The sequence below is a fragment of the Diachasma alloeum genome, unplaced genomic scaffold, assembly GCF_001412515.2.
Source record: "Diachasma alloeum isolate Michigan unplaced genomic scaffold, Dall2.0 Dall_scaffold_00739, whole genome shotgun sequence".
Lineage (NCBI taxonomy): Eukaryota > Metazoa > Arthropoda > Insecta > Hymenoptera > Braconidae > Diachasma > Diachasma alloeum.
The window spans coordinates 133,145-148,066 of record NW_021680869.1 but is presented as its reverse complement, the minus strand read 5'-3'; the positions used below and the strand labels follow the sequence as shown (position 1 = coordinate 148,066).

At 35.3% G+C, this 14,922-nt stretch overlaps 1 protein-coding gene across 1 annotated transcript; it reads left to right on the top strand.

Annotated features, from left to right (window-relative positions):
* Positions 1–8,160: 8,160 nt before the first annotated feature.
* On the top strand, positions 8,161–10,238 carry LOC107044421. The gene is made up of 2 exons (XM_015266291.1): positions 8,161–9,147; positions 9,601–10,238. The coding sequence occupies exons 1-2, from the start codon at positions 8,179–8,181 to the stop codon at positions 9,607–9,609; spliced, it is 978 nt and encodes a 325-aa protein (XP_015121777.1). The 5' UTR covers positions 8,161–8,178; the 3' UTR covers positions 9,610–10,238.
* The last annotated feature ends 4,684 nt before the right edge of the window (positions 10,239–14,922 follow it).

Genomic DNA, 14,922 nt, shown 5'->3' with positions numbered 1-14,922 from the left:
TCTCACAGCCGCTATCTATGCGACTCTAGCGGGACCCTTCCCACTGGTAAACCGTGGAACTTTCCTTTCAAATAAACTTTGGGCCTGCTATCCGCCTAGGGTCAGATAACAGCAACAAATCCAGCACTTAGGCTTTACCCAAAATTTCCTCTCAGCTGTATTTACACGGGAAGTCGTAAATGATCTTCTATTTTTTTTATTCACAGAAATTTATTTAAGTTTCTACAAGATTTTTGAATCAATTGATTCCAAAAATGGTGATAATCATTTTACGCTAAAAATAATTTTGATCTGACAATTAGAACCGATCTTCTCGAATTTTTATTGAAGTAATAGATAAATTATGCAATCAAAAATTCTCGAATCAATGTATCAATTTTCAAATTGTTTGAAATAATTATCTTTGAGGAAGTAACGAAAACAAAGGAGACGACACCGAATTAAATAAAATTATTCAATTAGAATAAATTCCAGAATGAAATTTAGTCTTCAATCGATTTCGATGAAAAATATCATTCTATTTTCATTTCTCTTATTGTCATTTTCATCTCAATGAAAATGACGAGATCTTTGATATTTTCCCAATGAATAATTTCTAATCAAATTCAATTGAAGTTTCAATCGATTGATTAATTACTTTCTTGTTAAATAGACATAATTAGAAAATTCTTAAGATATAAAATTTAGTTAATTGAAAGAGAATATTCTTTTCTAAGTAAGAATTATTTAAGAAATTAATTGTTAAATGAATAAAATTATAGAAGGAAAGAGAAACCACCTAAAACAATTTTCATTGGTATTTGGGGATGGAAAAGTCCGCCCACACCCCAACACAAAATTTCGAAGTTCCAATGTGGAAGGGATGGAGTAACCCTGAAACAATGGGACTGATGCACTTGGAGAGGGAAAACTCTAGGCCAGGTTCTTACGCTATTGGCCCCGAGTCGTCCCTGGAAATTATCAGAAGTCACACCCTCAGTACGGTTAATAAAACTACCGACACTGCGGTTGTCTCCTCAGTTTCCCTTCAGTTTTCTTTCAATTCCCAAAGTGGAATTTGATCGACCTTCGTAGATTTTCAAGTCTCACAGTAGACTTTTTTTTTTTATCAACTTTAACAGTTGAGTTTTGTGTACTATGTTTAATTTCAATTAAAATCTTCAAATAATTTAAATTTATATAAAATCAGTGAACTTTTATTGCGAAATCTCTATTTAATCTCCAGCGGCATAATTTGTAAAATCGAGAACACTCGATTCTTTTACAAACACATAATTTAAGGATAATTTCTGTAAGTTACAATTAATTCTATTCCTTTTACTATTTTCTTTTAAAATTGATTTATTTTAAAATATAGACCTGTGAAGTTCAGTTTAAACTTTTAAATCAATCTCCTTTTTATTTTGATTTACCTTCTCTCCTTCAAAAAAAAATCAATTCCTCAATTCCTCATAAAAAAAAAATCAGGTTTGTAGGGGAGGGTGGACCAAAATGGAACTGTGGGGCAAAATAGAACGCGGGGCAAAATGGAACGGTACAAAAAATTCTTATCCCAAGAAATTTCTCCTCAAGAGATGAAATATTTCGCAAAAGAAATTAGTTTTGTGATATTATGACAATTTTTCTCTCAGTGTATGACACTAGAACGAATGATTTGAGATAAAATGTGACATTTTCCTCTCCTTTAGTAGGCTAAATAGTTGAGAGAAAACTAAAATTTCATGAGCAGTTGACTAAATATTTTCAAAACTGACTGATTTCGATACAGGGGAAAAATAATGAAAATTCATTGGAATTCGAAATTTTTGAAGAGCAGAAGGATGAGAATTCCTCAACTCATCTGAATTTTCAATCAAAATGTGAGTAAACTTTTGTAAACTAAATCATATAATGTATTCTTCAATTTTCAATCAATTGAAAATTCAAAAATTCCTTTACCTTAACTTTCCGGATTTCTATTCATTTTCAAGAAAAGGGGAGAGTGGGGCAAAATGTAACGGTAGTGAATTTTGGTTTTCAAAAACTATAGGACCTTTTTTTAATATTCAATTTATTCACAGAACAATAATAATATTACAAAGGTCTTATTTATTTCTATTAATAGTCTATTAATCTATAATTGAATTTACAGACATCAGATTTTTCTTCCGTTTTTTAACCTTGAATTATCTTTTTTACAATGAAGATAGCAAAATTTTGATAATGACCCATTTTATAGCCCTTGAAATTCTCTACAAAAATGTCCCTATCAAAATTCTCCTATCTCCCTCAGATTACAAGATAGCGATAACTACAGAGTAGANCCCTTGTGGCGGTGGAGGAAGGGGAAGGGGGGGTCAGCCAATCATATGTTTTTAATTGATCAGCTGGTAGCAATAACTACAGAGTAGACTGACTTAACCCCGAATCATCATTTTTGAGCTCACATAAGGTGAAAAAAAAAGTTGTCTGAATTTCGCTCTATATACGTTTTTTGTACCATTCCATTTTACCCCGCCGTTCAATTTTGCCCCACCCGCCCCTAATTTCATTTATTTTCTTTCATTTTTTTTCGAGTCAAAACATATCTCTCTCTTTTTCTTCTCTTAAATTTATCAACTCAGTTTTTCTCGAGTGACTGTTCGCTTACTCCTAAATTTCCTTGGAGTCAGTCACATTTATGACATAACAAAATTAGGAACTCGTCCTAAAACAAATTGAATTTTTTTTTTTGTTCAATATTTCTAATCACCAAAATAGAAATTTATTTCATTTTTCTTCAATTTGAAATTTCTATTGAGGAATGATTTAAGAAGGGACAATGTTTAAAATAAATTTCTTATAAACCGCGAAACATAATATTTTCTTTTCTTGAATGAAATTAATTTACCGCGAAAATGTTTACAAATGTCGGGAAATGCACCTCCGGAACTCTCTACTTCGCACGAAGAAAATAAACGCGTTCTAAGAAGTCAAAAAAGTGAGTTACTCCCCGGGTATGGAAAACCGAAACGTCAAATAAAGAGAAATCAAGATAAAACGGTAGATTCGGGTTTAGGTGATTCACAACGGGTGAATAGTACCAGTGAGAAAACCGATAGTAAAAATAGTGAACTGCCGGAAGAATTAGACTATGCACTCGTGAGTGACGGGGACGGTTCAATATCCGATGAATCTAATAATTCGTTTTCTGATGACGCGAATAATACGATAAATGATAACACCAATAATACGCGAAATAAATCAGTAACAAATCGTAAAGTCGGATTTCATAACGCCTAATTAGAAAGATTTATTGAGAAACAATTGAATAGATTTGAAGACAATCCAGTCAATATGGCTCAATTAAGTACGAATCAATTAATTTCATTGAAGGATGCGGTCGCTTGTATTCCCATTTTTGAGGGTAAACAGAGCGAATTATATGATTTTATTGTTAATTGTGATGAAGTAAAAGAAACGCTTCCTGACGCGGCAGAAGAAAATATTACAAAATTAATTCAACGTAAATGTCTGAGTCAATCGGTGAAAGACTCATTAAACGGTGTAAAATTCACACAATTAAATGATTTAATGAAAGCATTACAAGCGAATTACACTCCTACCAAAACTGAATAGTAAATTTTATTACAATCGTAAGCCAAAAAATCAATACAGAAATTTCAAGTTTCCTAATTGCGCCCAATAAACACTCTTACTGTATTTGTCCCTAGCATTTTAGTTTATGATATGCAGCTGCCTGCATATCTCTAACCAGGATTAGAGTGTCTCGTCCACTCCCGCAAATCCTTGGAAATTTTCCACTGCCACGCCAATATTTTTCACAATAATATTTCAATGTTATCTACTTGCTTTTTCATAAATACGTTGTATATTTGATAATCGAACTATCGTAATTGTTTGAATTAAGAATTGTCTTTTTAGATAACTATCGGAGAATTTTTCAGTCATTTGAAAGGTCAATTGAATTATGATAACTTTATATTCTCAATCCATTCAATTATCCTCTATTAAACAACGGAATTGATCTTTCTTTTTCATTTGGAATATTTGATTTTCCAAAATTCTCAATTCGGAGAATTTTGGATTGTCAAAGGAATGATAGTAATAATTATTTAAGATGCGTTAGTTGTTTTAAACGTTTGAAATTTAAGCGTTTTAGAACAAAGAAATATTAATAGTTCATAATAAATAATTGAGTTCTTAAACATTAAGTTAATTATTAAATTATTTCAATAGAACATTGTGGAGGGAGAACATGGGACTCCTGAAACAAATTTAATTGGTTAATTGGGGGTGGAAAAGTCCGCCCACACCCCAACGAATTTTCCAGTCTCAATGTGGAAGGGATGGAGTAACCCTGAAACATTGGGACTGATGAGTTTGGGGCGGGAAACTCTGGCCCAAGATTGCATACCATTGGCTCCGAGTTTTCCCTCCAGAAGTGTGTGAGGTCACACCCTCAGTGCAGTTAACAAAACCACTTGCCCTTCGGGTAGTTCCTCAGTTCCCTCACAATTCCCAAAGTGGAATTTTCTCATCGACCCTCTGGGCGATTTCAAGAGTTACTTATAACTCTTTTAGTAGAGTCTTCTGACTCGAGTTAAATAAGTTTCAAACTTACTTGATTTTATTCAATTTGTAAAAATTAGTAGTCGAGTCAGTTTTGATTGATATTCAATCAATTTAAATTACGTTTCAAACTTTCACTTGTGTAGAATCATTCGCGGCAAGTGTGTGTAATTAAGTTTAACCAATTTGGAATTAACAGTCTACGAATTTGTAAATTACAAATTAATTTTGTTTTCTCTCCTTTTATTTTTGATTTTTCAAAATATAGACTCGCAAGAATTAGTTTAATCAAAATTCTTCTTCTGTTTATTTTTCAACCTTTGTTTCTTCTCCAACAAGTTCTTTTGAAGTTTATATTGAAAATTGAAATTCAGTTTTGTTAACTTGCTCTATAAAGAGTGATTTTCTCGAGTTACGGTTTTTACTTAAAATTGAATCTCTTCAAATTTCATTTCGGTTTAAAACTCAAGTTTATGTCAGTGATTAGTTTCATGTTATATTCCTAAATTGCCTTGGGATATTGATCATCTTTGACATAACAGTAGCATAAACATGGATGTGTTGGGTAAAGTAGCTCCCTTCCATGTGGTACCCGATAATATGCCAATCCCCTATACAGATTTATTAGGATCAAATTTTTTCAAAACCGCGGAAGCAAAAATCGATTACGCTAATTTATATTTCAAAATTAATGAGAGAGAATATCCCTTCGAAAATGTAGAAAAAGTAGATAGCGATATTATGCAATTACCAGCTTGTTCTGAAACAGCATTTTTCATTAGAGTAAAAAATAAAGATGTCTCCGAGGGCTACATACCTCGTTTAAGAATTTGTAAGGGTGTGTACGCAGGCGATTGTCTGGTACGTAACGCTCAGGGTCGTGCGTATATGCAAGTTTATAATACCACATACGATGACGTGAAGGTCAAGGTACCCACGTTAGTTGAACGTAAATGCGAGAAAATACACGAATCCTATGATCAAGAAATTAATGAAAAAAGTTAGTTTAACATTGTAAATAAAACAGTTACTCACATGAAAGAAGAAGAAAATAATAATAGATTCCAAAAAATTGATGAACTCTTACGATTAGATCATTTGGGAGGTAAGGAAAGATCTCATGTAAGTAAATTAATAAACAAATAGTCAGATCGTTTCCATATTCCAGGTGAACCCTTAGGGTCTACCAAAGTATTTAAACACAGGATACCGACCACTTCGGATATCCCTATTTCTTCTAAACAGTATAGATTATCTCATTCTACAAAATTAGAGGTAGAGAAACAAATTTATGAACAATTCCAATCAGGAATTATTAAAGAATCAGAATCTCCCTATACCAGTCCAGTATGGGTTGTTCCCAAGAAACCCGATTCAAAGGGTAATAAGAGATGGCGAGTAGTCATTGATTTTAGGCAGTTAAATGAAAAAACGATAACTGCTGCCTACCCCCTCCCGAATATCACTGATATTTTTGAACAATTAGAAGGTTCTCTATATTTCTCTGTATTCGACTTGGTGTCTGGTTACCATCAAATCGAGATGGATCCAAAAGACAGTCATAAAACAGCTTTTTCAATACCTAAAGGTCATTGGTAATTTAACCGAATGCCTTTCGAGTTGAAAAATGCCCCAGCAACATTCCAAACATTAATGGATACTGTGTTGTCTGGTTTACAAGGTACATCAATGTTTGTGTACCATGACACAATTGTTTTTGCAAAAGATCTAAAAGATCATGAAAATAAAATTGAAGCGTTGATGTAACGATTGCGTAAAGCGAATTTACAACTACAACCGGATAAATATGAATTTTCACGCCCGGAAGTAGGTTATTTAGGCCATGTAATTAGTAAGGAAAGGTTAAAACCTGATCCACCGAAATTAGAAGCTGTAGCTAAATTTCCAGTGCCTAAAAGACAAAAAAATATATGTTCTTTCCTAGGTTTAACATGATATTACAGACGTTTTATTAAAAAGTTCTTCAAAAGTGCGAAATCCTTGACTAAATTACTTGAAAATGATATGGAATTTAAATGGTCTCCAGAAGCTCAGAGTGCTTTCGAGACACTGAAAGAAGGGCTATGTAGGGTAACACTACCAGTAGATGGACGCCCCTCAATAGATGGGCGATTTCACCTTTGATTGAATATTACTAAAAAAAATAATGAGATAACTTTATTTTTCATTTTTTAATTTGATAATGACACCCGTATGGAATAATGAGGTAATTGTTTCATTCCGATAGCGGAGCATTTTAAACTAGAAAAAAAAAGATATAGTCACGAGGTTCACCCATGTACCCCAGTGGCGCTGAAATAGTAGAGCCAGTGAGTTGCACTGTCGTGAAAAATGTGAAAGAAACCAAATTTAATGAGGATTATTGAAGGTATGTATTCTATTTTCTTTATCAGTATACTTTATTCTGCAATGTTAGTTATGGAAGAATAAAAAATTTCAAGTCTAAGTGGTAAATTTGATCGTCCATCTTCAGGTGTCAGTTTCCTAACCTTAAACCATTACATGGACGACCAGCCATGTGGTTAACCGTAACAGTCAATTCCCATTAATAAATAACTCATTTGAGGAGAAAATGTTGGAAAATCTTTTTTGAAGCTGAGGAAATTTAGGAAAAACTGTCTTCTGACATTCATTGAAAAAACCGTTCGTTTGCGAGATAATTTCATTTTCTGTGGAAAGTGGGAAATCAATCTATTAGTCACTATGAATACTGAATGATTTGTCCATATTCAAAGTGGAGAATTCCTATTTTTTCAGATGTCAAAGTCAAAACCACCACGAGTCTACAAGACACACAACTATTCGCCGAATGACGTTGCAAAAGTCCTAGAGGCAGTGAGCAATGGGGTCAGCATTGCCAAAGCAGCAAAAGAACATGGAATCCCCAAGTCAACATTGCATGCAAAAAGCTCTGGAAAAACTCCACAGACTGCCAAAAAAGTTCCCTCTACAGTCCTCACAGCTGAAGAAGAGAGTAGAATAGTGAAATGGATTTTACATAAGGCTCGTCTCGGGTTTCCAATGCATCCAGATGAGGTGAAGGACGCTGTGCAGAGGGTCCTGAGAGAGGTACCAAGACCTAATCCATTCACTGATCAGCGACCTGGGGATAAATGGTTACAGCTGTTTTTGGCAAGACAACCAGAAATAACGATCAAACAAACTGAGGTTCTGTCAAAAGGTCGAGCCTCTCTAACAGAACCACAACTCACAGACTGGTTTCGAGGAGTCGTCAGTCACGTGAAGGAAAATGGTGAGAGCAGCGTTCTTACGAGACATAGAAGCATGTTCAACGGCGACGAGACGTCTGTTGGATTCTGTCCTAAGAGTGGAAAAATTCTGGGAGAAACAGGTGAAAAGGATGTATATGAAATTTCATCAGGGAAGGAAAAAGAATCGATGACTGTTCTTTGTACGTTCTCTGCTGCTGGAGTCTCACTACCTCCTATGATTCTCTATCCTTATAAACGTATGCCACAGTGGGTGGGGGAGTCAGTTCCTGCCGATTGGCCTGTGGGGAGGTCCGACTCAGGATGGATGATTTCAGCTTCTATTTGTAATCACTTTTATCCCTGGTGCATAGCAAACGAAGTGGAGTTTCCAGTGATGTATTTCCTCGATGGACATAAATCACATATGTCGCTGGAATTAAGTGATTTTTGTGTCAAGCACAAGATTATACTGTACTGCTTATACCCAAACTCAACCCACATAATTCAGCCTAGTGATGTAGCGATCTTCAAGCCCCTGAAGACCAAGTGGAGAAAAGTAGTTCAGGATTATAAGCAGAAGACTCAGAAGTCAATCTCTAGAATGACGTTTGCTCCATTATTTAAAGAGGCTTTTGATCAAATTGATGAAAATTGGATTAAGAATGGGTTCAGAGCGTGTGGGCTTTATCCCTTCGACGAGAATGCTCCCGATTACACTAAATGTATCTCAACTCGACGCATCGAATTAAATCCTGAACCCGTAGAAGCTGAGGTATCCTCTTCATCCAGGCTCGATCCCCAGCTCACACAAAATGATTTGGTTTCTACAGCTAAATTTTTACGTCACTTTCTGGGCGAAGAGAAAGTACGAGAATTCAGTCATCTGAAGAGCATCAGTGAACTCTGTAGAGATCCGAATTATCCTATATGGGAAGCTTGCATGAATGGAATAGAGTGCATCTCTACCAGAAACAACTCTTCGCCAGATAAAGAATTACAGCCACCTTCAAGCCCACAGAGTCGACTTGACCTCAGTGATGAAACTGATGGAGACACTCCCTTGGGAGTTGGAGAATTAGGGCCACATCCAAATCCTCAACGTTCAACTGGTCCTACTGATAGAGCTGATGGAGGTACAACCTTGCTAAGTGGAAAATCACCATGTTCAAGTTCTCGTAATGTTTCTCCCCTCGGTGAGGAATCTGGTGGCGAAAATCAGAGAGACGATCCACTTTCCCCTATCCCTCACAGCTGCTCAAAATCCAGTCATCAGGCTATTGATGATACGGTCGAGATAGGAGGAGATTCATCTCTTACATGTTTGGAAAATGATCAGCATGTGCTTACCACCAGTTCTCCGTTGGTAATGAACAGTCACACACAAGTGAAGCCAAGTAAATTTTCTAGTCTTCCGAAAATTCTTATCTCCAATGATGTTAAAGATGATGGCTGTACTATTCCCTTCGAGGGGTTTGATAAGCTAGACGATAATGTTATTATAGAGATCGATGAAAGTTTATCTAGTCTTATTAATTGTGGAGAAATCATTAATTTGAGTGATGACATCGAAGATGCTACTGGTCCAGTAGAGAATAATGAACTTAGATCTTCCAAAGATGATAAAAATATCCAAGATATTCCTCATATTGATGAGGGTATCGATATAAATGCTAATAATTCAGGTACTGAGCATGAAGTATCTATGGAGTACGCTAAAGAATTGAATATTACTGAATCTGGTAAGGTCTCTAGCTGTCTTATTTATGTTTCAAAACTTCCGGCTCATGAGTTTATAACATTTTTCTTTATGTTCCAGAAGTGTTAGTAGCTCAGCGGATCAACGTGACGTGTGGAACAACTAGTGATGGGATTCCAGAAACCACAAAAGATCTCACCAAAACTGTTCCTTCGACAGCTCAGGGGATCGACTCATCAGTTAAGGGTCAACTATCGAAACTGAAGGGTGATATGAATGACGAGTGGAATAGGAATTTGCCTTGGCCGAAACCTGGTGGAGTGAAGAAGAAGGAGAGCATTGAAAAGGAGAAGGTCTTATGCCTTAACAGGTGCTGAGTGGCGACAACGCCGGACTCAGGAGCTGGAGGATAAAAAGATGAAAGAATTGGAAGTCCAAAAGCGAGCAGAGGAACGTCTGATGAAGAAGAAAGAGGAAGAATCGAGGAAAGCTGTAGCTAAAGAAGAACGAGATAGACTGAGAATGGAGAAGCTGAAAAAGAAAGAAGAAGATGCCGCAATGAAACTCCTGATCAAAGAAGCGAAATTGAAAATCAAGCAAGAAAAGCAGGCTCAAAAAATACCTGGAAAACGAGGGAGAAAAGGCGGATAAAAACCAGCTGACTCGTTGGATCCAGGTCACATTCAAAAATTATCCGATACGGAGCCAATCAATGAAGATTGATTCAGTTTTTTTATGTATCAATTCCGTTTCAATAAAAAAAAACATCACACGTTCACCTAACCTCTATGAAAATAATATTTTTCACCATCGTCCATCTACTGGTAACTCATCGTCCATCTTTTGGCTCTGTCGTCTATCTATTGGGGGTTTGGGCCGTATCCCAATTTTCCCTAATTTTATCATATTTTCCTTTATTTCCTTTTGCTTTAAATATTTTTCCCTTATTCCTTATAAATTTTTCAACCTAAAAGACCCTTTCCGATGCTCCATACATATATTACGTATTTTTTTATCGATCTCGAAAGCTCGAAAATTTCTTAAGCGTCCATCTACTGCTAGTGTTACCCTACAACTCCAATTCTACAATATCCAGAGTTTTCGAAACCTTTATAATAACTACTGACGCCTCAGGCATTGCCATAGGTGCAGTTCTTTCTCAGGGAGAGATCGGTAACGATAAACCTATTGCCTATTTCTCTCGAGTTCTACGGAGAGCGGAACTGCGATATGATACGTATGAAAGGGAAGATCTAGCGATTCTTCAAGGGGTTAAAAATTTTAGACATTATGTCTGTGGACATAAATTCACTTTAGTGACGGTTCACAAACTATTAGTTTGGTTTAGAACCGCGAAGGGAACGAATTCAAAAATTTAAAAATGGAGATTAAAATTAGCAGAGTACGATTACGATGTACAATATAAACCGGGAAAAATTTATTTGAATGCGGACGTATTATCTCAAAATCCGGTCGAACTAGTTAACGTAACGACTCGTGCACAAAAGAAGAGGGCTGAAGAACCTCTTGATCCTGAATTACAAGAAATTCAAGATATTGTAAATAAATGCGATGCAGATTCATCTAATTATGCTGGTAAAATTCCAGATTCTTCTAATTACGCTGGTAAAATTACTGATTCTTCTAATTATGCAGGTGAAATTCCAGATTGTTCAAATTATGCTGGTGAAATTCCAGATTGTTCGAATTATGCTGGTGAAATTCCAGATTTTTCAAATTATGCTGGTGGAATTCCAGATTCAATTGATAATACTGATATTAAAATTGAAAGAAAAAGAAGTAGGCTACCTAAAAGAGTATCAAACTCAAAGAGTGGGTTAAATAATATAAAGGGAACTGATGATAAAGAGACGCGTAAAAAGCCATTGAATATGGACAATTTCGTCTCTGAAGATCCCTCCTTATCTAAAACAATTGATTCAACTAATGAAACTGATAGCAATGCTGAATCTATTTCAGATTCTGAACTTTCTGACATTGATGATAAAAATAAAAATGACAATAAATCCAATATTATTGTTTCTAAAGAATTGATTATCTATCGTAAAGATAAATTGTGGTATTTCTTGTCTAACGAGGGTGAACACATAGCCCTTCTTTCAGTGTCTCGAAAGCACTCTGAGTATCTTGAGACCATTTAAATTCTATATCATTTTTAATTAATTTAGTCAAGGGTTTCGCACTTTTGGAGAACTTTTTAATAAAACGTCTCTAATATCATGTGAAACCCAGGAAAGAACATATATTTTTTTGTCTTTTAGGCACTGGAAATTTAGCTACAGCTTCTAATTTCGGTGGATCAGGTTTTAACCTTTCCTTACTAATTACATGGCCTAAATAACCTACTTTCGGGCGTAAAAATTCGGATTTATCCGGTTGTAGTTGTAAATTCGCTTTACGCAATCGTTGTATCAACGCTTAAATTTTATTTTCATGATCTTTTAGATCTTTCGCAAAAACAATTGTGTCAAGGTATACAAACATTGATGTACCTTGTAAACCAGACAACACAGTATCCATTAATCTTTTGAATGTTGCTGGGGCATTTTTCAACTCGAAAGGCATTCGGTTAAATTCCCAATGACCTTTAGGTATTGAAAAAGCTGTTTTATGACTGTCTTTTGGATCCATCTCGATTTGATGGTATCCAGATACCAAGTCGAATACAGAGAAATATAGAGAACCTTCTAATTGTTCAAGAATATCAGTGATATTCGGGAGGGGGTAGGCAGCAGTTATCGTTTTTTCGTTTAACTGCCTAAAATCAATGACTACTCGCCATCTCTTATTACCCTTTGAATCGGGTTTCTTGGGAACAACCCATACTGAACTGGTATAGGGAGATTCTGATTCTTTAATAATTCCTGATTGGAATTGTTCATCAATTTGTTTCTCTACCTCTAATTTTGTAGAATGAGATAATCTATACTGTTTAGAAAAAATAGGCATATCCGAAGTGGTCGGTATCCTGTGTTTATACATTTTGGTAGAACCTAAGGGTTCACCTGGAATATAAAAACGATCTGAATATTTGTTTATTAATTTATTTACATGAGATCTTTCCTTACCTCCCAAATGATCTAATCGTAAGAGTTCATTAATTTTTTGGAAACTCTCATTATTTTCTACTTCTTTCATGTGAGTAACTGTTTTATTTACAATATTAAATTCACTTTTTTCATTAATTTCTTGGTCATAGGTTTCGTGTATTTTCTCGCACTTACGTTCAACTAACGTGGGTAACTTGACTTTCACGTCATCGTATGTGGTATTATAAACTTGCATATACGCACGACCCTGAGCGTTACGTACCAGAAAATCGCCTGCGTACAGACACTTACAAATTTTTAAACGAGGTATGTAGCCCTCGGAGACGTCTTTATTTTTTACTCTAATGAAAAATGCTGTTTCAGAACAAGCTGGTAATTGCATAATATCGCTATCTACTTTTTCTACATTTTCGAAGGGATATTCTCTCTCATTAATTTTGAAATATAAATTAGCGTAATCGATTTTCGCTTCCGCGGTTTTGAAATAATTTGATCCTAATAAACCTGTATAGGGGATTGGCATGTCATCGGATACCACATGGAAGGGTGCTACTTTACCCAACACATCCATGCTTATGCTACCTAATGTCAATACCGGTAATGTTAATATTCCATGTCATTCAATAATATTCGATTCATAAATTACAACATTTGAATGTGCATATTGTTTTTTTAATAAATTTGGTGATGCCCCTGAATCTAGCATCAATTTTATTTCTTTATTAGTTTCTCCTAATCCAATTTTAATAAATGGAATCTCATCATTATTTTTAAAATGTACGGAAATTACTGGGAGTCGTCGCTCGACTCCGATTCCCGAACTACAGTTACCGGACGCTAAATGATGTGTTCTGGTTTCCCGAGTTTTTCCTATCTAATCTCTCCCAATTGGCAAGTGAATGTCCCTCGCGCTTACAATAGCGGTGACTCCACTGGTATTAGAGGAATTTGATTGATTATTTTGGCTGGATCCACTCCGACATTTGTCAGCAGTGTGACCAAAATTATCACATAATTGGCATTTTGGCCCATTATTTTGTGATTTTTGATTCAACAAGAAACATGTCTTAACGGTGTGATTATTGCGCTGACAGATTTGGCAAACTTCATTAGTTTTAGAGTTATTTAAACAAATAAAGCATATTTTAGCGGAGTGTCCCTGTTTGTTACAAACTTGACAAACGTCACTTGTGTTTACTCGAGACTTTTCCGAATTATTTTGATTATTACCTTTTCTGGCGAAATTTAAATTATTCCCGTTTCTGTCATGATTTCCACCGTTTTGGAATTTATTCTAATTTGATTTATTATTATTCGAATTACTTTTGACGAATTTAACTGCTTTGGATTCGGTATCATGATTTTCCGATTTTTTATTTTCATTAGTTTTCGGCTTATCACCGCGTAATTCACTTTTCGCGATTAATTTCCGTTCAATAGCAGTCGCTTTATCATACGCCGTCGTCATATTATCGCAATCCAGCATACGTTGATCGATTTCTGATTTTAATCCTTGTAAAAAGCATTGTTTAATTTTGTCATCAACCGAATTTTTATACGTCTGCAGTTGCGCTGCAGTGTGATTTGGATTATTTACTTTTAAATGTTCAACGATTTCCTTGCCCTTTTTTCTCAATTTATTCGCGAATGTAATTCCTGTATCGTTTTCGCGTTGAAAAATAGAGCCTAATTCTCCTTGTAACTGTCATTCAGTTTTGGTAGGAGTGTAATTCGCTTTTAATGCGTTAATTAAATCATTTAATTTTGTGAATTTTACACCGTTTTATGAGTCTTTCACTGTTTGACTCAGACATTTACGTTGAATTAATTTTGTAATATTTGCTTCTGCCGCGTCAGGAAGCGTTTCTTTTACTTCATCACAATTAACAATAAAATCATATAATTCGCTCTGTTTACCCTCAAAAATGGGAATACAAGCGACCCCATCCTTCAATGAAATTAATTGATTCGTACTTGATTGAGCCATATTGACTGAATTTTCTTTAAATCTATTCAATTTTTTCTCAATAAATCTTTCTAATTAGGCGTTATGAAATCCGACTTTACGATTTGTTACTGATTTATTTCGCGTATTATTGGTTTTATCATTTATCGTATTACATTTGTAAACATTTTCGCGGTAAATTAATTTCATTCAAGANCGTCTGAGGAATCCTGTTCCCTCGAAGCAGGCAAATGCCATCCTTCGCCAAGCTTCGCTGAGACTGGTCAAGGAGAGAATAACAGCGGCTAAGAAGAACCTGGCCCAGCTCTCCACACAACTCCTCGATCTTCACCTGCTTCTGGCTCAGAAGTTGGAACCTCAGCTGTGGGAGACTCTTGATCGTGTTACCAATGAACAAGCAGTCCG

Excerpts from the sequence above, each read along its gene's own strand:
- LOC107044421 (XM_015266291.1), top strand. The coding sequence starts at position 8,179 with ATGTATTTCCTCGATGGACATAAATCACATATGTCGCTGGAATTAAGT.